The 26,337-nt window shown below is 42.8% G+C and overlaps 1 protein-coding gene across 3 annotated transcripts; it reads left to right on the top strand.

Annotated features, from left to right (window-relative positions):
* Positions 1-1,121: 1,121 nt before the first annotated feature.
* On the top strand, positions 1,122-25,833 carry LOC139409008 (very long chain fatty acid elongase 1-like). Of its 3 annotated transcripts, XM_071153620.1 has the most exons (10): positions 1,138-1,205; positions 10,967-11,077; positions 17,460-17,559; positions 22,753-22,849; positions 22,987-23,177; positions 23,571-23,651; positions 23,846-23,902; positions 24,002-24,107; positions 24,557-24,693; positions 24,975-25,833. In XM_071153620.1, the coding sequence occupies exons 4-10, from the start codon at positions 22,789-22,791 to the stop codon at positions 25,299-25,301; spliced, it is 960 nt and encodes a 319-aa protein (XP_071009721.1). In that variant the 5' UTR covers positions 1,138-1,205; positions 10,967-11,077; positions 17,460-17,559; positions 22,753-22,788; the 3' UTR covers positions 25,302-25,833. The 3 variants fall into 3 exon arrangements, with proteins under 3 accessions (XP_071009719.1, XP_071009721.1, XP_071009720.1); XM_071153618.1 differs by lacking the exon at positions 17,460-17,559 and having other exon boundaries at positions 1,122-1,205; XM_071153619.1 differs by lacking the exon at positions 1,138-1,205 and having other exon boundaries at positions 10,802-11,077.
* Positions 25,834-26,337: the final 504 nt, after the last annotated feature.

The following is a 26,337-nucleotide window of genomic DNA, read 5'->3' as shown; positions in this document are numbered from 1 at the left end:
GACCCTCCTGCAGCACCGCTCCAGGCCGGCAGCATGAGAGAAAGGGAGGGACCGGCAGAGAGAGAGAGCAGGCCTTTCTCTCTGAAGTGCATGTCATGTAGGGAAGACACTTACCCGCTTACCCGCTTGGTATGTTGCTGTGAATAAACGGTCCAATTGTAATTGGCCCCAACATGTTACGTACTGTGTTTTACACAACGATTATAACAGGTTTGCAACCTATTAAGCAAAAATAGACCTCCACGCAATCAAATACATGTTGAATATTGATCATCAAAGTGCATATTTCAAAATCATGAATTCTGTATCTCACAGCTGCAGTGAAGAGGTTTTCATGTAATCACGGGTAAAAGTCTCCATGCAGTGACCCACAACATCCACTGGGTGTCAGCGTCTCCATATCTCTTGGTCTTGAGGGCTCAGAAACGAGAAAAGTTTCTCATGAAATCCAGAGCTTAAACAGAAGCTAATTGCCAATAATCAATTATGAAATGAATGTTAGATTTACAAAAATGCTGTGCATTGTCAAGCCTTGCCATGCTATGACAAGCCTTTCCCTTTCACACTAAGTAAAAGCTCTGACGAAGGCCGTGAGGCCGATACGTAAAGCTTATTGAATAGTAGTAACGGTATCAAGAGCAGTGTTTCGGGTTTCTTCTTTCTTTTTTCTCCTTTCACACTAAGTTAAATAAAAAAAGAGAAAGATTACAAATTTACCACACAAATTACAGCAAAGTACTCTGTTAAATGACACCACCGCTGAATAGGACAGTATAAACGAAGTAGAGATAATAAAACAGATTATAACAGAACTCAATCAAATAAGTTTAACCAAGAATGTATCGTAAACTACTAATAAAATAAGCCCGTGTGTGTACAGTACAGCAGTGATTGGGAGTCCCATAGGGCGACACACAATTGGCCCAGCGTCACCCGGGTTAGGGTTTTGGCCGGGGTATGCCGTCATTGTAAATAAGAATTCGTTCTTAACTGACTTATCTAGTTAAATAAATACATACAATGCTCTCACCGGTCTAGTTCTGGTGAGAAACGACTCCACCTTTTCCTTTGACCGCCCACCCTTTCCTGCTCCATCAAAGGGATTAAAAACAGGGAGGAAGGAGGGACAAGCATTTCACTTGAAACACGACACACTTAACGGTTCCCTCTTTAAGTTTGTCACGCTCTCCACCACTTGGTTCCAGGTGGGTAATATTTTTATTTGACAGATTATTAGATACTTGCTGTATTCCACTTACATTTCGAATCAAAAGTACAACTATTGTAGTATAGTATAACTATTGTAGTTTTATTATTGTAAAACAGGTAACCTATAGGTATGTGGCTGCAGGGGATCTAAATTATACTGTTGGCTAGGCTGTCACAATGTCACAACAGTTGCCTATTATACTTGCATGCATACATATGATCAGTCATGGTAGGGGATTTCAAAACCACTTGACTTGATAAACTTGTAAAAGTTTGAAGTAACAAGTTATTTTCATGTACATGCTATGTGAATATGCTATTCCTAATTCCTACAAATTACAGTCATATTTGTAATCAAGATCATGCGCGTGCTACTACCGTTACTACATGAACAGGAAGTGTGTGGCCCATCAATTGTGCAATCACAATGCCATTGTGTCATTTTTACATCTGGCCAGTGGCGACCATTTTTTAGGGGGATGGGGGTTGCCCGTTTTGCATGTTATTTTGGCATTACCACGTGTCACATATCAGTTTGCAAACAATGTAAAAAAATAAATAAATAAAAATAAAAAATTGAGTTAATAAAGCTGCACACAAACTTTGGTCTCTTTTTGGTTTTCTTGAGTAAAGCAGCTCCAAAATGTAGGTGTTTCAGCCTAGCTCAGTGCTTCTTTGGTGGTGGGGAGCCAGAAGAAAATATGGAGCATAGGGGTTGGTAACGTACTCTATTTGTGCCGTGATTGGCTCAGTGTTCTGTCACTCTTGGGGACGCAACGTCACCTCCTAATCTAAGGGTAGAGCTCAAAAATTCCCCTTGGGTGCTGCCATAGAGTTACAATAGAAGTGCCCATCCAAGAAGGCTCAAGGTCATTGGCCACAGATAAAATGACGTCAAATCAAGTTATATCTACAGTAGCTTTGATTGGTCAACATCATACTTTCAAAATCTTAGCTAGCAAGCTAGCAGACATCATCAAGTCAACAATCTACTGGCAAATCCTTTTTAATCCTTGTCATATGAAGAGAAATAATGAAGAGAAATTATAGTTAAAACGTATCGGTGCTCATCGGTCATTGGACATAAGCATTACACAAGTTGGAAATCTCAAATCGCAAATGAGTGGTTTGGAAGGAATCAGTGGCTAACTGCAAGAGTTGCAAAGCAATCACTAGTCTGCTATTCAGTGGAGTGGATGTGTGGTCCAAGTCTGTGTTTAAGGGTCTCTTTTCGAAGCTTAAAAGGATAAATATTCAACATTGGCCATGCTGTCAATTCAGCATGACTTCTGCCGAGCTCAAACAACTGGAAACTAAGGACTGGGAAATCTGACTTCAGTTCAAGACAACTGGGAACTCGAAAAAAACGAATTCCAACTGGAAAAATACATTTTGAAAGGTCATGCAACTCTGTATTGCAAGTCAGGAACTAAAGCCACTTTCTAGAGCTCCGACCTAAAGATCACTGACGTCATCATGATTCTACCTTGTTTTTTTTCCGAAAGCACCATAAATTGCAAGAGCTTTCATTGTCTGCTTATATGCCCCCTTTATTTATCCTACGATTCTGACTTGGTGTGCAGGGAGAATACTGTAAGAACAGCCCGTGTTTCTAATTCTGTCGCTGTACATTTCAAAAGTGCTGAACTATTACATCCGTCCTAGCTCACTCATTAATGTCTTAATCAAAATGACGGATTGCCTCTTATCCGCTCGTCGTCTCCTTGTGCCATAGTTTGTACATCTCAATTCTCAGTATAAATCACATTTGTTTAAGCAAGTCAGCCATATAAGTTATGTTTTTTTTAAAGACAGTTAATGAGGCTGAATGAACTGATCATTGCCAGAAAAGGCTCCGCTGACAGACAGGTGTAGCAGTGGTAAGGTGTTGGGACAGCTTTATGTAGGCCCTAACAGTTTGGGGCACCGTTTGTCACCATATTGTGTAGTGTAGGGGCTTTGCTGGCATGCATAAACAAATATGTAATTGTTTGCCCCACCAAGATTTACATGCTAAAATCCCCACTGAATCTGGCCTACTCTGTGCTAGTAGTTGATCCCCCAAACCAGTTTCATTACAGAGAAAATTGGTTGTCACATTGTGCCGAGCCATCACTTGCAATTGACAACAATGCATTTTTCCTCTGTGCCATAAATCAATGTTTGAGGGATGCTGTCTACAACAACAAAAATAGGGATTTATTGGACAGTGGAACATTTGTCCCAACATTTTGGGCAGAGACATTAGATTTAAAAAAATAAGTTTACTCAAACCTTACCTGGGCCGGATTGAGTGGGCTCGCGGGCCGGATTGAGTGTACTCGCAGGCCGGATCTGGCCCACAGGCCGTATGTATCATGTTTCAGGGAAGACCCAGATGCAGACAGTGTCGAAGTAACAAAAGTTTATTACTAGAACTGGGGGCAGGCAAAATGACAGGTCAAGGGCAGGCAGAGGTCAGTAATCCAGATCAGAGTCCAAAAGGCACAGAACGGCAGGCAGTCTCAGGGTCAGGGCAGGCAGAATGGTCAAAACCGGGAAAACAAGAACTATAGAAAAGACAGGAGCAAGGGGAAAACCGCTGGTAGGCTTGACGAACAAAACGAACTGACAATAGACAAAGAGAGAACACAGGTATAAATACACAGGGGAGATGGGAGACACCAGATGAAGGGTGGAGACAAGCACAAAGACAGGTGAAACAGATCAGGGTGTGACAGAACCCCCCCCCCCCCCCCCCACACACCCCTCTAAGGGCACCACCTGGCATCCTACCTGGGTGAATATCTGGTTGACCGGGGTGCCGGTTTTGTAAATCAGCGATGAGGCCTGGGACAAGGATGTCACTAGCTGGGACCCAGCACCTCTCCTCCAGGCCATACTCCTCTCAGTCAACCAGGTACTGGAATCCCCTGCCCAGAGGTCGAACATTCAGCAAGACGTCTCACCGGGTATGCCGGTTGGCCGTCAATGAGACAGGGAAAGGGGTGGGCCTGGAAACAGGAGACAAAGGGCTGAGACATACTGGGGAAACGGGGTCCGGTGGTGGTCCGCTTGTAGTCGATACATGGACGTGGTCGTAAGGGCCGACTGGGCTCTCTTCCAGGTACGACGACAGCTGCGGACAAATATCTGGGCTGAAGGTGGGGGGTGATAGCCCAGGGAACACTCAAAGGAAGAGAGAGACCCGTGGCAAAACTGGCCCAGTATCGTTGGGGTTTGGCTGGGGTAAGCCTTCATTGTAAATAAGAATTTATTCTTAACTGACTTGCCTAGTTAAATAAAATCAAGGTTAAATAAATAAAAATTCAACAAATAAAAATGGGATTGTGTTGCTGGAGCCAAGAGAATCCCAATACCGCGGGAACCTGAGGAGACTTAATCAGCATAAATTGGATTGCCTCGCTGTGGTTCCCTGACATTCGTAGGTTGATGGGAGTGGTATTGTGAGTGACTCGGCCTATAGAGCACCCATCCAGCACTCTAACGTCCATGGGAATGGAGAGGGGCTGAGTGGGGATGCCCAGCTCGGACACCAGGGTAGCATCCCAAAAATTCTCATCGGCCCCAGAGTCGATGAGTACCCGGAGAGATTTCGACTGGTTCCCCCACAGCAGGATGGCATGGATAGGGGTGCGAGTAAGGGGAGAGGAAAAGTTCTCCATAAGGCCCACCAGAGCCCCTTCTTGATGAGCCTAGTTTTTTTATGGACAGGTAGCTACGATATGTCCCTTGGCTCCACAACATAGACAGCTCTGAGTGTGGAGTCGGCGTAAGCATTCAGCCGGAGTCAATCTAGCCCTGCCCAGGTGCCTGGACTCCGAAGGGGGCGAGTTGACAGCCCACGGTGATTCCCGAGAGAACTTGGGTGACGTCGGGGTCACTCGGACATGTGGACTTCGGGGATCTCCAGGATTCTTCGGAGGCAAGGCAGGAATCGAGGGCGACAGGGCATAGATTCCCTCTCTCTCCCACGTTCTAGATGTTACCCATCAACCCGGATGGTCAAGGCTATGAGGGAGTCAAGATCCATGGGCAGCACCCGGGCTGCAAGCTCATCTTTGACCACCTCCGATAATCCGTGAAGGAACATGTCGAACAATGCTTCCGGGTTCCAGGCACTCTCAGCCACCAACATATGAAAATTCACAGTGTAGTCTGCCACTATGGGAGTCTTGGCGTAGCTGGAGCAGCTTACGAGCAGCTTATCTCCCGGACAACGTAGAATCAAACACCTTCCGAACTTTCGCTACGAACTCCTCTAGACTGAGGTAGATGGTGGACTGTTGCTCGCACACCGCTGTATCCCAGGCGAGTGCCCTCACGGAAATCAGCATTATGATGTACGCTATCCTCGAGCTGTCCGAGGGGAACGAAGAAGGCTGCAGCTCGAAAATGAGGGAGCACTGGGAGAGAAAAGCCCGGCAGGTTTCAGAATCTCCAGCGTAGCGCTTCGGAGGAGGTAAGCAGGGTTCTCGGGACACTGGGGTAGGCTGGGAGATTACAGATGTGACGCGCTGCCTAGTGATGAATCCGGGGAATTGCTCCAGCAAAGTCTTGAATGCCTGGTTATGACGTTCTGCCAGGGTATGGAGTCCCTCCATAAGACATTACAGTAACTCCTCGTGTTGTCCATTAATGGCTCCTTGCAGGGAGACAGCATTGTGGAGCTGGTCTTAGTCTGTTGGGTCAGTCACGGCCAGTTCATACTATCACATTTTAGGGAAGACCCAGATGCAGACAGTGTTGAAGTAACAAAAGTTTATTACTAGAACAGGGGGCAGGTAAAATGACAGGTCAAGCAGAGGTCATTAATCCAAATCAGAGTCCAAAAGGTACAGAACGGCAGGCAGTCTTATGGTCAGGGCAGGCAGAGGTCAATAATCCAGTGTGGTGGGGCAAGGTACAGGATGGCAGGCAGGCTCAGGGCAGGCAGAATGGTCAAAAACTGGAAAACAGGAACTATAGAAAAGACAGGCACAAGGGGAAAGATGCTGGTAGGCTTGACGAACAAAATGAACTGGCAACAGACAAGCAGAGAACACAGGTATAAATACACAGGGGATAATGAGGGGAGATGGGAGACACCTGGTGGGGGGTGGAGAGAAGCAAAGACAAGTGAAACAGATCAGGGTGTGACAATATGTTTACCACCCCTTGTTTACACAGTTAGTTTGAATGTTGCTATCCCCCAATCAGGGTCAAGTGTCAATGGCTGCTGCCTAAAGGATCGCCTTCTCTCCAGGCTAATTGCACAAAGCGATTGCGTCAGATGTGTCAGAACATTTTCAGACAGTTTCCCGGTCACAGATTAAGCCTGAAATTAAATCTATTTCAACTGAGATTGTCCATTGAGCATGCTTTTTAGTTCAGGACTGGGGTTAATCTACAGTTTGTACAGAGAAACCGGTCCTCTACAGCTTCTCAAGGGAAGGACGACCCAGACTGGACTGAATAAAATGCTTTGGGTCAACATTTTATGCCCCTTGCTCATTGTTTGACTGGCCACTAAGCAATGGGCTGGCTTTCTCCTGGGTGGATGACTGGCTTTCTCCAGTACAATACAGAGAGGACAATGGCTTAACTTGTTACTCTTAAGAGTTGGCTATGTGCTCTACTTTCCCATTAGATTAAGCAGACATTTGCTTGTGTCCTGAAGAGGAGCCTCGTGAACCACATGATGGCAGAAATGCAATCGCTTAATTTGTCTAAGCACAGTGAGTAGTTAGAAGGTACTAAACAATAATTTCTTTCATAAGACTTTTGCAGACAAACCTACCCTTTTAATCACCTCAGACGACCGAGAGAACTGCACCTGGATCGAACATGAGTATGTTTCCCCAAGCATATACATCATCCCAGGTTCACCATGAGCGTTGAATGAGTGAATGAATTTGATTTGGACACATCAGATTGTGGAAGTTATTTTCATACCAGAGGTAAGGCATTCCTCACATTCATCATGAATGGTGTCATTTCATTCGATATATACATAGTCTTACATAATCCTACAGTACGCTGTCTGCCAGACCTGCTCTACACAAATAGGTCAAGTCTACCTTCAGGATATTACCTTTTATCTGCTTAGTTTTATCTCAATGACCATGTTGCAAGGGAGCCACAGCTCAATTTTAGCTTAGGATCTCACTGCTAACTAAAAACAGACTGAACAATGTCTATCAACTGGGCTGACATTTTGAAAGCAACTTATCTTGCATTCTCTCTCTCCCCATTCTCAAAATGCATTCGAGAAGAAAGTCCAAAATGGGGTACCTTGAGGAGAGAGGATGCGAGGATGCGAGGAAAGATCTAGTAACTCCTTTTTTCAAGTTCAAGTAGTTTATTTGCCATTTGCCGGTATTAAAAATAAAATAAAACATTTTTTTTTTTTATAAAAAAAAAAAAAGTAACATTCATGGGAATTTTTGTTGGAGCTCTCTCATAGTACAGTTCATACACAAATACAGTAAACATATCACAAATAGAACATAATTAGAACATCAATCCAATTAGAAGTGCTGAGATCCCTTGCTACTGAAGGGAAGTGGAGATAGATGTCTCAAACCTTGTGTGGCCGGGCATGCAGAAGACCGCCATGGCATGGTACATAAAACACAACCTACACAATTGGGTACATATCTGGTATATCTTAGCTATTTCAAGACTGATCATTGACCAATGTTCTGGAATGACGATATTAGAATTTCAGTAGCATGACCTTCATTTCAGAAAAGTTTCATTGATTTTTGTGTTTCAGCATAGGGTGGAGCACTTTCACCTCGCATCCCTCTGAAGGGTGGACACCTCTGACTCAAACTATCCACCCTCCCCACCCACACCTTTAGAGGGTAGTAAAATGTCTTACAGCCAGGTTTCATATGCATAGGAACACATTCACATGCATTCAGCCTGCCCCTGAACGTGACCTTGTGTTTCTGTGGAAAGTTCCAGAAACCTGAGTACTCAGTGAGGGAGCAACAAGGAGGGGGGGGTGCATGCTCTGTCTGGTCTGCTCCTGCAGGTAGGGGCTGTACTCCTACGGTGCCGGCCACCCCTTCCCCAGGCTTACTCCGAGCCAAAAACACTAGCGGTGGTGGCATAAACATGTCGGTCATTGAGAGTCCAGCCATATTGCAAAGATTGGAAGGATTTTTTTGTTGCCAGAATGTACAGTACAGTCTTGGGTCACTCTTCGATTACTCTTGGTTCATAATGTTGTGTGCATATGTGTGTAATGTTCATTGTGATTTCTTTCTTATATGATTGGAAAACCATTATTAAAGGGGAACTTCACCCCAAAACACTTCTGGGCCCTCATTCCATTCAGTGGAATGTGAGAATAGTGACGGCCCTGGTACAGCACAGTCTAGGGTACAGAGAGAAGTCTTGGAGACAAATGCTTACTTGTTTCGTATTAGAACACACACTCTCACACACCAGGTCAGCAGGGCACAGATTAATAATTTGGTGGGTGCTCATATTGGTCCTATTTTTTTGCATATGCTACTCTCTCGAAGAGACCCTCAGAGAGTGGGGTCATGGCCAGGGTCTGCCATTATCAACAGTGACCCTGTAGCAATTAGGGTTAAGTGCCTTGCTCAATGGTACATCAACAGATTTCTCACCTTGTCAGCTCAGAGATTCAAACTAGTGACCTTTTGGTTTCTGGCCCAACACTAGGCTACATGAAGAGATGGGTTAGTGTTGCAGTTTATGCTGGCAGTCATATAGCATTGTGGTAAAAAAAAATCTGAGGGCAGCAGGTAGCCTGGCAGTTAAGAGCAGGTCCCTGAGCGACTAGGTGAAAAACATCTGCTGATGTTCCCTCTGAGCAAGGCACTTAACCTTATTTCCTCTGGATAAGAGCAGGGGAGGGACTGGGAGGGAGGGAGAGAGCTGCCTCTAACCCTCTGCCTCCCTCATCTCTACTCTATCCTGTGGGACAGGGTAACATGGCCTTGGCTGACAGAGAAACTAAGAGGCCATTAAAGTACATCTGCACAACTATTAACAGTTGATGTGAATATGTATGGGGTGCCATTTGTGATGCACACTTGAAGGTCTTAGTCATGGCTAAGTACCTTGTTACAGTAGATTCATTCTTAATTAGTGATGGCTTGTTTGCCAACTGTTTTACATCACAAATAATCTAAGAGCTTGCTGAAAGTAGGGAGAAATTAGTAGGCTACTTAATAACCTTTTACCGCGGTGGGTTAAATCAAGGTCACACATTCTTGGTAGTCTGAAACAAATCTACTTTGAAACAAAAGTATAGACCCGATGCACATGGTTATTTGTGGCTGTACCATGTCAGATATAGAGTTGAAAGGTATTCCATTTTTAGTTTGCCTCCTAATATTACACTTTATGTACATGACCAAAATCTGAAATAGATATCTTTTTTTCAATAATCTTTATTTAATTCTGAAATGATGAAAAATATGAATAACATTCCACCCATGTACTTATAATGGAATTTGACTCTGCTTTTAGATGGCTGAAAACACAGTGATGACACTTCAGGAATTCGATTTGAGTGGGGTGAATGAAGGCAGGAAAGGACTACGCTGTCAATTTAAAACTAAATGGTGTCTGACTCCGACCTAACTGTTCTGTGTGGCCCAGGACTGGTATACCAAGACGTGTGTGTGTGTGTGTGTGTCCCACATGTTTCTTCTAGCGTCATAGCTATGTCACAACTATGCAGCGTTAAAGACCACCTAAACATCTGTTCCTCCTTTTAAATCTGGGGCGTGGCGGGGAGATCAGACTAAGTGCTTTCACACGAGTGAGAGCAAGCAGCACTTACAACGTACTGTGGTATTAGTCAGTGAGTTACTGTCGACGTGTAGTAGGAACCATAATGGCTGTGTCTGTGTTATAAGATTCGACCACCAGCCTTGAGTAAACAGGAAAATGACATGTTTTATTGCATCCGCCAACTGGTCTCTTTCTCTTATGTGTTCTGAATGTCACAGTCTCTAGACTAGGGGAAGGGCTCCATGTTGTTTGATGAGAAATGCATTTTTTCCAATTACGTTTAGAAATCTCATGGCTGTTTTGTAGGTGTCATTGTGGGGTTGTGCATGTTTATTTGAGGAAAGACTTCGACTTCCAGTCCAGATGGAGGGTGAAATGGATGTTAGCTTCGCTTTCTTTGTGTTGGCTGGGGGACAGAGACGCTAGCGGCGCAACAATGGCCCCCTTCATGATAACAGAGTCGCCAGTGATTTCTCTGCTGCTGTGCCTGAGAATTTATATTATCAGCCCGCCCCCTGGGAGAGAAACCAACCGCAGGAGGATACCATATTCTGCTGTGTTTACCTCTGCGAGAGGAATGGGGGGAGAGAGGAGGGGGATGGGGCAACTCCAGCAAGACCAGGGCACCTTTTTATACTATTTTTCACACCGCTGGGTGAAATAGAAGGCCAGCTCCCTCTTGCTTTTACTTTTTCACTTGTCTGGCGTGCACTCTCACTGACACATATACACGGCTCCCTCCCTCTCTCCCTCCTCCCTTGCGCTCCCTCTCTTTATGCCTTGCTCTCTTTTTCTGAACTAGTTATTCATCCACTGTGTTTATGAGTCAGGGAGGGTGGGGACTTGGAGGGCAGCAGTACCAGTCACACTTTGTCAGTTTGCTCTCTCTCTCTCTCTCTCTCTAACTCACTCCCTCTCCCTCCTCTCTTTCTCTTTGTCCCTCCCTCTCTCTCCATATCTCTCCCTCGACTGCTGTCCTGGCCCTTCTCTCCATCAGGACAGGGAGAGCTAGCAAGCTGTCCTCTGCGGTGAACGGGACTTGGCGTCCACACTGGCATCCATTAGCCCGCTCTGAGGAGAACAGGAAGTTTACCACAACAACGACGAGGTAAGTCCACCCACTTAAGCACAAGATGGAGTACCCAGCCCACTTGTTGAGCCAATGGTTTTTACCGGTCGAGCCAATGGTTTTTACCGGTCGCGTTTGTGTCCCTAAGTTGGTTTTAGGCTTTGTATCACCTCAGGGAATAGCTCTGTTCTGTGTCTTAACAGGCTGGGGTAAACACACAGACATTGTTTGGACGTTGTGTGTGTGTGTGTGTGTGTGCAGAGGTAGAAAACCCGGTGTGTGTGTACAGTAGGTGTAGCAGCCTTGCAGACACTCCTGGTAAACAGATGCTGCACTGTGTGTTTGTTCTAATGGGCTCCTCCTTGACTCCCTCTCCCTGTGGATGTTTTTTTCCCCCCCTCTCCTCTGCCTCTCCTCTGGGTTTTCAATGTCAATCGTGAAGTCACTGAGAATAGCGTCTGGCCAAGGTTTTCGAGACGGCTTATCATCCATCACATGACAGGTCGAGGTTGATAGCTTCGTGGAAGTATCTCCTCCATCCATTCTGGAGCAGGCAGTCTCTAAATACCAATTGGCTACATTTGTCTATTTGTTTACAGTAAGGTTAGCTGGTTAGCTCGACCTATGTGGTGTTTCCCTCATGGAATTGAGGTAGTGTAGCACATGGACCTTGTGACCCTCTGGTTAAGGTGTGAAGGTGACCGAATCTGTTGGATGGTCATTTGATTTCCATAGGGGGGCATGTTGTTTTCACTCCACCTCTTATGTGGATGTATGTACATTAAAAAAAATAAGTGTTCAATAACTTGTATTCGTTGAGTGCCTTTGTTACAGCTATGAAACAGAACGCATTGGTGTTGGAACCCGGTATAAGATTCTTTTTAAACAAAATAAAAAAATGAATACCCCAACCACCAAGATGCACGGTCAGCAAGATTAAAACATCAGTAGCCTAAACATCATTACAAGCGCCAAGTGTGCTTGATAATAGTGAAAATCATCACAAAAGCAATAATGTCATTATGAATATAAGTGTAGATAAGACAGCATGTCCATTTCACATAGCCTAAACAACAAAAGCTGTTGAGTGCATTGATGATATTATTTCTTGCTTGATATGTAGGGCCTACTCCCGCAGTGACGACATTATGTGCTGATAGTAGCCCGTAGAATTCTCACCGGCGTGTTCTATTCCAAACGGTGCGGTCCCCTCTCCAGTCGCACCGTTTCATTTGGTGGTGGCGTGGGCACCTGCGCACAATTCTGCCTTTTTTTTGCGTTTAGCCCTCAGAGGTGTAGGTCCAGGTTGAGGTTCAGAATCAGAAGAATTCTCATCGGAGATGTCATAATGTTTTTTTTTTCTTCCCCACCCGTCGGAGTTGTTTTCCTTCAGATGTTGTAGCAATGCTAACTAGTGCATCCATTAATCTTGGTCTTCTTGCCTTTGTAAATTACATACGCTCTCTTGTGTACTCCAAGGAGGCCGGAGCAGAATGATAGAGGACAGAACATTTTGAGATTATAATTAGAATAGATCAATACATTAGAATGCCTGTTCTTCATTCAACATTGGTGATCACATAATTATGCATCGCTCGCTTCCCCTCGTTCATCAACTCATCCGTTCTTCCCCATCATACTTGAGGATCTTCATTTATTTAATCTCTTATTATATGTGTGAAATTAGTTTTGGTATAGTTTCGGTTCACTTTCGAGGCAATTATCGGGGTGATTTTCAACTGGGCACGGCCTCTTCAACTATTGGGATAAGAGCGGGAGTAGGCCCTACTGTCGAGAGAAGGAGGGGCAACGGGGAAAACCATATAAAAAATGTCTACAACAACAGTTCTGTTTGTCATATTAGAATTAGAACAACGACAGTGTGTATTGTAGACTTACATGTATTTAGGAAAAGTCAAGGACAGAGGGTGGCATGACTTTAAAAAATGGCAGAGTTATACATTTTTTTTTTAAATTCATGAGCAGTACAAACGACTGCTTTAGCTGTTCTATTGTGGCTTTTATAGTAACGACATGCAATTCAACTGTAAATATGTATTAGCCTATCTTTTAATGTGGCATGAACACAACCAGACATGATGATTTCATCTGATTGTAAAAATTAAAAACAAAAAAAAAGTAGATTGCCTTCACACCTTAGTCCAAAATTGTATCCAATTGACTGAAACAGCGCTCTTCTGTCTTGCAATATGTAGCCCTGTGTATCTAAAGTGGTCTGGCAAAAAAAGAGAATGTCATGCCATACTATTTTAGTCCAGACAGCATCATGTACATGGGCTACACATACTGAGACAGAGGGGCGCTGTTTCGCTCGCTTGGATGCTTTATCTGACAATGATGGGTCTTTCTGTCAGAGCGTGTCTTGGTCAAATAAATGATCAATATTTAAATATTTTATTTGGATGGGCAAGGAGGTACGGTAGGGCGGGCCAGGAGGTATGTTTTGGCTGGCCAGGCCCCCCAAGGACCGCCCATAACGCCAGCCCTGGGATCCACCACTGTCTGCTGGGGGAACGACTATTGCTGACTTTGCAGTCACAGCAAAACAACTATTGCTGACTTAGCAGTCACAACACATTGAGGAAATTCTCCTTGGAAGTCTTTACTTCTTTACAACATTCGGAGAGCTTTGTTACCTTGTCAGTGGGGAGTCTTAGGTGGCGTTTCAAAGCTCAAGAGTTTGTCGTGAGCTCATGTGATCGGTACGTCTTGAGGCATTCGGTAGGGAGATGGCCAGATTGAAGTGATGACGCTGTCAGATTATAACTGAATCTGTTATCCCACAAAATGGTTTTATAATGAATCAAACAAATGTAATCAGCGTCCCAGTTATCTCGCGCTCAACTGCTGCGATACGATTCGATGTGCAAAAACTCATCAATTCTCCATTCTAAATTAAAATCTGCTGCTGATGGAGCTCATGAGCTGGGCGTCTGTGTGTGTGTGTGTCTGTGTGTGTGTGTGTCTGTGTGTGTGTGTGTCTGTGTGTGTGTGTGTGTGTGTGTGTGTGTGTGTCTGTGTGTGTGTGTGTGTGTGTGTGTGTGTTAGCAAAAACCAAATGCATAGCTGGAGCCCTGAGCTGGATATAATTTATTTCACACATCTTCGATTTCTTATAGTTATACTTAATTTATAGTCAAATCCTGGTATAAACGGTATATATCGCCCAAGCTTAACCATCACCCACTAATTAACTTGTAATTTTTGCAGATTAAGGGTTTGAGCTAGAAATGTATCAATATTTATCAGTTATAAATTAGCTATGACGTAGCCAATGAATGTATAATCACAATTTTGGATTTCACCCCAATCTCAAAATCAAAGAGTGATTTTCTCTTCTCCTCTTGCTTTGGCCATGCAGTGCTTCTCGCAAAAGTGATTGCTGTTATGAAATTATAAACTTTACCCTGTGTATATAAAAGGACCATGTGCACTGATTGTTTAAAGCTAAACCAAAATTATTGCTGATGGTGAATCTGAACAATCTAAATAAAATTCATTCAGTGCCTTCAGAAAGCGTTCAAACCCCTGAATTTTTCCGCATTTAGTTGTGTTACAGCATTAATTTAAAATGGATTATGTGATTTTTTTGGGGTCACTGGCCTACCCACAATACCCCATTTTTACAAATCAATGAACAATTAAAAGCTGAAATATCTATAGTCAACAGGCGTTCAAATCATTTGTTAAGGCAAGCCTAAATGAGTTCAGGAGTAGAAATGTACACACATCATGATGATTTCTGTATTTTGAAAGTTACATATCTTGAAAACTTGATTGCTGACAAGCAACACATTTTGGGCTAGGTCAACACTGAGCAAATTAAACAAATGCCAAAATATCATTTTGGGGGGTAGAATCTTCCTTTAAATGGCCTTATAAATCTATGGAAAGACTTTAAATTGACTGTCTAGCAACGATCAACAACCAATTTACCCAGAAAGGCTCACAGCTGTAATCAATGCAAAAGGTGATTCTAACATGCATTGACTCAGGTGGTTGAATACTTATCCAATCAAGATATATTCATGTATTTTTTTCTTTCTTTTTTTTTTTTTACAAATGTTAGGCATTTTCTTCTACTTTGACATTACAGAGTTGTTTTGTGTAGATCGCTGACAATTCAATCCATTTGAATCCCACTTTGTAACACAACAAAATGTGAAAAAAGTCAAGGGGTGTGGTTAATACCTTCTGAATGCACTGTATGAGGGTTGTGTCTCTGATAGCTTACTTTTGTTCCAATAAAACACAAGAGCACATATATATCAATAACCTAGCAAATTACATAGGTTGTCACTCACCTAGTAAAGCCTCATATCGCCCAAGCCATTTTAGCGTTTGTATGCTGAAGGTGTCACGCGGATGTGCAAGATCAGGGCCTTGATCAGGAACAGGCCCGCCTACCTCGCATTTGTCAGCGCGCGAAGCCGTCCGCTGGGAGCACCACATCATTTCAACGTGGAAATCTGGGTAATATTTGGTTGGGACGTTGATCAATGAGATTTCAACCTTTATTCACCCAGTCCAATTGAATTCCTGATGTGTTATCGCTATATTTTCAACCATCTAAAAGCACAGACAAATTCCATTGTAAAAACAATGTCTGATTATTGGTTTAGTGTTCATCTAAATGTGTTATCGCCACTCTTTCAACCATTTAAAAACACAACAACGTTTAAATGGGAATACAATGTCAGATATTTTGTATTTATACAACACCTTAAGTGATATCACTGTACTTCATCAAATAGCAGAAACAAATGACCTGGATGGCAGCATAGTGCAAGTGATCAATATTAAAGCAATTGTGAAGATCTCCACCGACCTGCAACCTTTGCATGCTATCTTGAACATGCACGGCTTTCTGTGATTACATAAGAAGATGTTCATAGTTACTGTAGGCTAACCTCAAAATGTGGCCATGGATGTGTTACTCATTTTAAGTTGATTAATTCTGTGACATTACTTTGTAAGATACCCACCCTTACCTTTAAGCTATTCACTGTATTACAAAAGTAGTTGTGTTTGGTTGATAATGCAACCAAATATCAACATTTAAAGGATATCTAATGCTTGGATAGTTTAATCTGAGCCACTGACTTAATCCTACCCTTGAACTTTTATTTTTGGTTTAGTTGGAGACGTGAATCCACCATATCATTTGTTAAAGTTAATAGGCTATTTATTGTATTGCAAAAGTGATATCGAATTGTGTTCGGTTGTCAACGCAACAAAATATCAACATTTGAAAAGCACGTATGTTTTGTGCCACTGACTTAGTCTGGCTTTAATTCCAGTTCGTCTACAAATGAATAATTGATATGTCAACCAAGAATCAAAGTTCAAGAATAGGACTCAAACTTTAAGTGAAATGCGTGTAAGGTTTGATTTTATTTGAGTCGTATTTTTAAACTTCGACTTGTAGATGAGATGGAGATGTGAATCCAACATATTAATGATTAACTTGAAGATTCCATTTGAAATCATCCAACGCTTGAAGCCCTATGCCAGTTGAATTGAAACAAAAGCTGTATAATCCTAAAAGTATCATTGATGATATACTTACAAAGTATGGTTACATTTCATTTTCTCTGTTAAACCTACCTCACGGAGTGACTCTACTAGCAACAGTGAATCTATTTAGTTATTAAGAGCTCTCTCAATAATCATTCTCATGATAGCATATTGGTAATCTCAAAGCTGGGTTTAGATTAAACCTTTTATGGGAGACCAAATTAATAGCTGTAGATAGATCTCCAGTTGAAATAATCCTGTGGTTGAAGTTCCACCCTTAAAACAGCAGTTTACATTGATTATTATTTTTTTTTTAAAAACATTGTATTTTCCACTTAGATTCCACATCACAATACTTTGACAAATTACGTTGAAACAACATTGATTCTATCAGTTTGTGCCCAGTGCGCAATTCGACTAGGCCACTGACATTGCCTGGGGTCGTTCGGCATGAAGAATTACTCTGTGGATTAATGACTGTCAACACAGTTTACACTCAGTTCGACACTGACTGAGAGGATTCATCAGTTGTCACAGAAGACGAGAGGTATTTTCGGAAGGTAGAAAGAATGTAATATGAGCAAAATAATTGAGCGAACCGGCGATTCACTTGTACCTGAAACATTTGAATCGGCGACCGATGTGATCGAAGAATGTTACATCCTTATTAGAAAGCCTGTCGATACAAACTGATCCTCTTGTGCACCGTCCTCAGGTCTTTGGCAGTAAATTCCATTCAGTTATAGATCCAGTTGTTCAGTGAGATTTTTAACAACTCACAAGTCTGTCTAGGGTTATAAGGACCAATAGATTATTACAATATATTTCCAACAGTTGTCAGAATGTTCACGTGATTACTTAATATGAAAGTGTTTCTCCTCAGAACAAGACAGACGGCAGATGAGTTCAAGGCACTGTGACGTGTGCCGGCACCACAGATATGTTGCTCATGCCGACTCACCGCGTTCTCCACAGCTTTTCATGTAAGAGCTTCCTGAAATGTTTGGTCTCTGATATGAATCGGAATGGAAAGGGCAATCACACCGACACGTGCGCATTCATTCAAGAGCCAGGAAGCTCTGAGGCCTGCCGATGCACTGTAGACCTACATACTGTGAACTTTGCCCTATTACACCTGTAGGCGTCCATGACGCTCCGCTTTTCTGCCTGAAACTCATAATAAAATGTGGTTTGCGTAAATGCTAACCTCTACTTTAGTTGCAGGCATTTCCTTGACCTTTCCAGGTGGTGTATCCATAATGTGACATGTGACATGTCATTAACATTTTGAGGTCTACGTGTCAGATTTCCACTCACATTGCTCAGGAATGTTGCCATGATCACACACGGAATCAAGACAATGGGAGTTTAACCTGATATCCCCGGCCGTGCCGTTTTAATCTGTGTCCTTGATCCAGGTGAACAAAATGTGCAGATGCCATTGGCCACTAGATTGGATCTCGCAAACGGGGCATTCCTTTGCCTCTTCGCTGTGTGCATTTGCTATGCCTTGTGGCTACAGTTACTGGTACTCCTCACCTTTACCAGGGTTCAAGAGATGTACAGTGAAGATAACCTAATGCCAGTTACCTTTGCATACAGGTTTGTTTGCAGTTCAGATGATTACAGTCCATACCTTTTATAGAAAGCTCTGTTGGTCTGAAAATGGCTGCCTGCTGAATTCAAGTTCATTCCCACTGGGCACAGATCAGATCAGTTCAACGTCTAGTTTTGATTTACATTTGGTTGAGTTGTCAACTAACTTGAATTCAACCTGAAATAAACAAATGTCACCATGTCATTGGATTTAGGTCCAAAGTTGGTTGGAAAAAAAAGACAATTCCCTTACGCCAATGACTTTTTTGAAATCCAATCGTCTTTCCATGTTGATTCAATGTCATCACGTGGATTTTAGTTGAAACGCTGTGTAAACAACGTTGATTCAACCAGTTTTTGCCCAGTGGGTCACCACTGTCAAAAGGAAAAGAACAAGACTCTGTATTTTCCTCATGATAGACTACAGATGGTGAAACAGATTAAAGGGAATGGCTTGCTAGTCAACACCTTTCAGAATAGTGCATACGTAAGCTAGTTCCCTTAACCTAGTGTTGACAAACTTTTGTTTGTCATAGGTTCAATTGAAGTAGGTCACGGGGTCGTCATTTACACCACTTGAATAAATCTGAATCACCTCGGTCAAAGTTTCAAACGGTGTGGAAGTGCATGAACTGGTAACCGTTGACATGTACACACACACACAAAAAAAAAAAACGTTTGTGTGTTTGCCACCCTCAACAAAGCACTTGCCTTAAGTTTTCCCCCTTGAAAAGCAGTGTTGTTTGACATTCTTGCTGTATTAAAGACCTCAGGCTTAGTGTTTGGTTTATTGAAAGGGCTTTCCGTGAGCATACCAGCGGATGGGAGCTTCCACTTGGACTATTGTAGTATTGGTGCAGGGTTCCTCTGATTCAACTGTGTACACTTTGACAATGTTTTCTATACTGCTCTCTGTATGCTCAGACATCACTGTTTGATTCATTCCATGACGATTCTGTACTGTGTATTTTTGCTGCATGGTAAGACACTTTTCTATACTCTCCGCAACGTTGTCTTTCGTTGGCCCTGATATCCCTCTCATTTGGCCTCAAACTCTCCCGCTGCACATTCTAGTGTATCATTACCTTTAATGGTGCTGTTTTAGGGTGGATGAGACTGTACTCCAAGTGCAGGGAGAGCGCAGTGTAGGCTGCTCTGAACAATGGATCCCTATTGCTCCGTTGTGTAGTGGGATGGGACCGCACCCACACATCCCAGCTGTTGACCAATAACATTGACTGCTCAATGGGGGGGGGGGGGGGGGTAGACCAAACCTACTTTCATAAATAGTTGTATGATGGGAGTATCCATAAACAATTACTTTTATTAAAAGGTGGAAAGGGAGAGCTTTATTTCAAGCTTATTTGTGAGTTCCTAGGTCAAGCCATGTGGTAACTAGCATCTTAATTAGCATTGATGTCAGGGTTGCTTGTCACAATCATCCCCATTGTAACAATGTACCCAGTAAGCTAAATGACAATGAAAAGTTGTCTATGTTTCACAAGTTTGGACAGCACAGTACAGCACAGTTTAATTCAGTAGAGTACAGTACAGTAGAGCAAAGTAGAGTACAGTATATTAGAGTAAAGTGCAGTTTAATTCAGTATAGTAGAGTACAGTACATTAGAGTACTGTACAGTAGAGTTTTAATTAAGTATACAATACAGTCAGCATGGATGGCACGGGGGTCCCCACCAAAAAATTATGAATATATTTTTAAAGGAATTCAGTCCGGCTTTAAACAGTCTTTAAAGTTGTAATAGTAGAATGCACAAGGTGCCATTTCTAAATTGGGTAGTTTTCTTCTTGTCAGTTATTTATAACTTGTCAGAAATATCCAGAACAACTTTCCAATGTTAGCTAATGTTTTTTTATTTCGCCCCCCCCCCCCCCCCCTGTCAAAATCTGTGAGACAAAGTCAGCAACATTCACACATTCATACACGCACATGCACACACGCACAAACCTCTTCACATTTGAAAAAACATTCCTTGTTTTCAACTAAATAAATTAACACAAATGTTTACAGTTGTACTTTTTTCCCTTTATCCACATATTTCGTTGTCATCCAAATATTAGATGGTTACTGTTTTGTTTGATTCAAATACTTGTAGTTTGGTAGAGGATAAAAGTTGCAGGTCACTTAGTTCAATCGAATTGTCCTCATAAACCTGAGGTAAAACCATCACACCCTGTTTGTTTCCAGAGATAACATGTCTTCAAATAAGCCTGTTTGATCTCCCTTCTTCAGTCAGTGTGGTTATGTCTGCACCTTGATCGCTTGAGACCGGTCTAGAACAAATTTAAACATCAAAGACTGTTGCCTTTGCCTTCTCTCTCTCACGGCCGGGGTCATTTGGGGAGAGCAGAGAGCACAGAGGGAGAGTTTGTGGTTTGCCGTTGTTCTGTGTTTTGGCCTGGTTCCTGTACTTGGCAGTCCCAAACTGAGGCGAGGGCTGCCTCTGTGCTGTGGGATGGAGATGCTCGTCTGTCTCCTGTAGCCCCTCCCCTCTACTGTCAGGCCATGTCTGCCGAGGGGCAGGGACAGGGGCAAGGCATGCTGGGATGTGAGGGGCAGAGTGTGGAATGTTGGGTCATTGACGACAACCCGTTTGGGTCAGTGATACTCGTTCAGAAGCAGAGCACTCTGCCACTGAACAAGGACTATCGACTGCAGCACACACATTTCCTTTCTCATTCTCTCATGTCATGAAACCAACTAAAATACCAGCTATAAAGTGATGCCATAGTAATGCTATGCTATGACGTTCTATTGCATTTTATGTTTTGGGGAGTAACAAGGATTGATGGTTTTGGGGAAATACAAAATTATTAATTTGACGCAGGCAGCACTGATATGTTTAATACCATAAATGATGTTTGGGTAATGACACTGTAATGACATTGTAAATTCAGTAAATGAAGGTATTGCAACAGCATAGCATGTACAGTGCATTTGGAAAGTATTCCGACCCCGTGACTTTTTACAGCCTTATTCTGAAATGGATGAAATTGTTTTTTTCCCGTCTCAACAATAAGCCATAATGACAAAGCAAAAGCAGGTTTTTTGAAAGTTTTGCAAATGTACTTCAAATAAAAAACGGAAACATCACATTTACAAAAGTATTCAGACCCGTTACTCAGTTACTTTGTTGAAGCACCTTTGGCAGCAATTACAGCCTTGAATCTTCTTAGGTGTGACGCTACAAGCTTGGCACACCTGTACTGTATTAGGGGAGTTTCTCCCATTCTTCTCTGCAGATCTCAAGCTCTGTCAGGTTGAACGGAGAATGTTGCTGCACAGCTATTTTCAGGTCTCTCCAGAGGTGTTCGATTGGGTTTAAGTCTGGGCTCTGGCTGGGCCACTCAAGGACATTCAGAGACTTGTCCCGAAGCCACTCCTGTGTTGTCTTGGCTGTGTGCTTAGGGCCATTGTCCTGTTGGAAGGTGAACCTTTGCCCCAGTCTGAGGTCCTGAGCACTCTGGAGCAGGTTTCATCAAGCATTTCTCTGTACTTTGCCCCATTCATCTTTCCCTCGATCCTGACTGGTCTCCCAGTCCCTGATGCTGAAACACATCTCCGCAACATGATGCTGCCACCACCATGCTTCACCGTAGGGATTGTGCCGGGTTTCCACCAGACGTGATGCTTGGCATTCAGGCCAAAGAGTTCAATCTTGGTTTCATCAGACCAGAGAATCTTGTTTCTCATGGTCTGAGAGTACTCTAGGCCTGATTGGTGGAGTGCTGCAGAGATGATTGTGCTTCTGGAACGTTCTCCCATCTCCACAGAGGAACTCTGGAGCTCTATCAGATTGACCATTGTGTTCTTGGTCACCTCCTTGACCAAGGCCCTTCTCCCCTGATTGCTCAGTTTGGTCAGCTCTAGGAAGAGTATTGGTGGTTTCTTAACTTCTTCCATTTAAGAATGATAGAGGCCACTGTGTTCTTGGGGACCTTCAATGCTGTAGAAATGTGTTGGTACCCTTCCCCAGATCTGTGCCTCAATCCTATCTCGGAGTTCTACAGACAATTCCTTCGACCTCATGGCTTAGTTTTTGCTCGTACATGCACTGTCAACTGTGGGACATTATATAGACAGGTGTGTGCCTTTCTAAATCATGCCCAATCAATATAATTGACCACAGGTGGTCTCCAATCAAGTTGTAAACACATCTCAAGGATGATCAATGGAAACAGGGTGCACCTGAGCTCAATTTTGAGTCTCATAGCAAAGGGACTGAATACTTATGTAAATAGGTTATTTCTGATTTTTTCTGATTTTTATAGATTTGCAGAAATGTCTAAAAACCTGTTTTTGCTTTGTCATTATGAGGTATTGTGTGTAGATTGATGAGGACATTTTTATTTATTTAATACATTTTAGAATAAGGCTGTAACATAACAAAATGTGGAAAAGGTCAAGGAGTCTGAATACCTCCGGAATGCACTGTAAGCCAATATGTAAGGGTATTGCAGTAGCATATTACACTTACCTCTATATACAGTATAATGTATTTGCTGAGTGTAGTAGCTATTATTAAAATGACATAATGACTCATCTATTTGCTTTTCCACAGGTGATTGGGTGATACCACAGGGGGAAGCTAGTCAAAATGCTTCAGGACATTGGTGCTAGAGCCATGGAGGTCTACGAGTTCCTCTTGAAGGGAACAGGTGAGGTATTTTTCGACATAGTTAATTACCTGACTATACCTCTGCTTTGTGTACTTTGAAAGCGCTAACTGACATATTGCTCATAGACCTGTTCTGTAGTGTGTTTTTACAACTCTGAGAATGTTATTTTTTCTCAGACCCGCGATTGTGGGGCTACCCACTCATGCAGAGTCCGGTGAACATGACGGCCATCTTGCTGACCTACATCTTCTTCGTGCTTGTCGCTGGGCCTCGCTTCATGGCCAACCGCAAGCCCTTCCAGCTCAAGGAGGCCATGATCGCCTACAACTTTACCATGGTGGCGATGTCAACCTTTATTGTCTATGAGGTGAGACACTGTGAAGTCTCGCCAAGATCAGGTTCTTGATTGGTTCTTTTGAGAGGCATAGTCAACAGCACATGGAGCTAGTCTTTTCCATGGCAGTATATTGGGTGTTTGGTATGTGGCTGCAAATTAGGTCATAAATAGGTCATTCGCCTCCTTGGCCAGATTGTGTTGGATAATTAGAACACTAGCTAAATTACTATTGCCTAGATGGGCAGGAGGCAAAGAGGTAAATAAGAGTTGAGATGTACATAAAGACGACCGATATACTTCCATATAGTCAATATACACTTGCTTATGTCAATAACAGTATGGGTTCGTTCCAATCTACCAATCCAGTTTGACTACCGGTAGCTACAGTATGTCTAAACTGATTTTGTCCTCTTGTGTTCTTAGTTCTTGATGTCTGGCTGGGCCACAACATACACATGGAGATGTGACGCAATTGATTACTCAGACAGCCCCCAAGGCCTTAGAGTAAGTGTTGAATCTTCGCTTCACACATGGGTTCCCCGTGATGGTCATGAGATGCATCTTCTTTGAAAGAAAGTATGCATGACAAGGTCAACATTCTTACAATATTCCTACCGATCCATTGCATCAATACTATCTTTAGACGAGGCTGTTTTGTCCAAATTCTCACCCGTGTCATGTTTTGTTCCCCTCACTAGATGGTTCGAGTGGCCTGGTTATTCTTGTTCTCCAAATTCATTGAGCTCTTGGACACGGTAAGACTTCAGATGATTTCCCTTCAATTTGGAGTCTCTCTCCCTCTGTTCACATTGAGGTAATCATCGCCGTGTTTGACACTCCTCTCGTTGGGTCAGGTGTTCTTCGTTCTGAGGAAGAAACATGGCCAGATCACCTTCCTGCATGTCTTCCACCACTCCTTCATGCCCTGGACCTGGTGGTGGGGCGTCAGCTTCGCTCCCGGTCAGTCCATACTGCCGCCTGGCCTTCTACCAGTCAACTGGACTACTAGTTCAACTTTTGACATTTAAAAAAAAAAGGAAAACATTTATCGTCATGTTGCAGCCTGGTATTGTAATACCGGATGTGTGAAAGGGTGGGAAGACAATTCCATTTGAAGTAGACAAACGATTGGAGGAAATTGAGCCTTTTCAATTCAAGTGTAGTAGTCCAAAAGTTCATGCCTTCTAAAAAATGTGTTTGTGTTACCCGTGATTACATGCTTACCCCAGAAGGGATCCCGAAACAACATAAATGACTGTCATGTATTAGCTGTTAATACAGACCACAAACTGCTCATCACCCATTCATTCATGAATTTAAAGAAACTCTTGGTAGACAGGTATTTTGTTGGTGGACCCAGTGTAATGTGGGCAGGGTTGCTTTGAAGTGTTCTGTGTGTTTTACCCCAGGGGGAATGGGCTCTTTCCATGCCATGGTGAATTCCATCGTCCACATCATCATGTATTCTTACTATGGCCTGTCTGCGGCTGGACCACAATTCCAAAAGTTCCTCTGGTGGAAGAAGTACATGACCGCCATCCAGCTGGTATGTTTTTGTTAGTTTAAACGGATGTATATGGCTTTGTCATTTCCCGTGTGGATTTGTACTATGAGTAGTTTGCTATTGCCGTTTAGTTTTTAGTTGTTTCTCCAAAAGGTTGTATTTACTAGTTGTTGTTTTTTTTTGGGGGGGGGGGGGACTGTTGTAGATGCAGAATACTAAAGTAGTAAATACCATTGTTCATCAGTGCAAGCACTGTACCACTTCAGAACATCCATCCCCATATATGCATTGTTCCTCATCATTTCACCAACTCTACCCAACAGGTTCAGTTTGTGATGGTGTCCCTTCACGCCACCCAGTATTACTTCATGAATAGCTGTGACTACCAGGTCCCCCTGTTCATCCACCTCATCTGGATGTATGGCACCTTCTTCTTTGTGCTCTTCTCCAACTTCTGGTACCAGGCTTACGTAAAGGGCAAGAGGTTGCCCAAGCAGGATACCAAGCCCAGCCTCAATGGCAAGGCCAACGGGACCACCTTGGTCGCCAATGGCAAATACCATGAGAACAGTACCAGCAATGGCACCAGCAACAGTTCCAGTCACCACAAAAATGGCAGTGCCCATGCGGACAAGATGAAGAAGTCCTAAGATCTTCGGAAAAGAACACCCAAGACACATGAATATGAGATCCCCGCACAAACTACCATGGATTCCAAAGAATGTTTTGGTTATGTTTATTTTCTGATCGTTAAGTTTTATTCCGCACAACAACCTGGGGAAATGACGTGGTCAATGATTTCCTCAGTTGGGGTCCCACATTAACAGTTTTTAAATTTAAACTGGGAAACTAACTATGGAACACAATGTATGAAGAGAAGACATGTTATTATGGCCTAATTTTATCTTCACTGATGTTGCCAATGAAGACAGTTCCCATGAAAGGTTACACACTGTATGTACATGTGCACACAAACACTCCTACACCCACACCTGTCGCCACCCGATCAAGTCCCTCTGACCCCCTGTGGACAGATGACACTGTACAGTTTCTATCATCAAACTTGAACACACCTTTGTAAATAGTTTTACTGTCAAAAACAACTAATGAAAATGGTATGCTTTAGAATTTTGTTACTTTATCTATGTTAAATGAAATACCAATAAATTACATTTTAAGTAACTGGTATTACCTGTGTAAATGTTCATGACAATTTGAACCTTCGTTGAATACTGTAGCTTTTTTAAAAAGACCCAAAGGTTGACAGCGTTCCAAAAACCTTTTTTACACACAAGTTTAGTTGACACATTTCAGTCTGCATTAAAAACGCATTATGGCTATGAAAGCTGTAAAAGCCTTACCTGACGATCGGTGACCGACAATGACCAAGTATACTTCGAATAAGGAGTTAACCAATGGCCTCGTCTCTGTAGTGGATCTCTCTTCCCTTCTATCCTCAGAAGAAGTTTAGTAGTGCAACTTTTGCCCAGGAGTATATTTGTACAACTCATTTGTTTTCTTAACTATTTTATATTTATATCATGGCTCCCCATTCTTCCTGGGACCCGACAAAATTAAGGCAGTTATACAATTTTAATTTGAGCAAATTTCTGCAGCATTAGTAAAGAAGTGATCAATACATGGTGATGATTTCATTCCTGTGCTGTTTGTAAATACCCTGGTAGG

Source organism: Oncorhynchus clarkii, chromosome 5 (genome assembly GCF_045791955.1).
Source record: "Oncorhynchus clarkii lewisi isolate Uvic-CL-2024 chromosome 5, UVic_Ocla_1.0, whole genome shotgun sequence".
In the NCBI taxonomy this organism is placed as follows: domain Eukaryota; kingdom Metazoa; phylum Chordata; class Actinopteri; order Salmoniformes; family Salmonidae; genus Oncorhynchus; species Oncorhynchus clarkii.
This window is presented reverse-complemented; position numbering and strand designations above follow the sequence as displayed.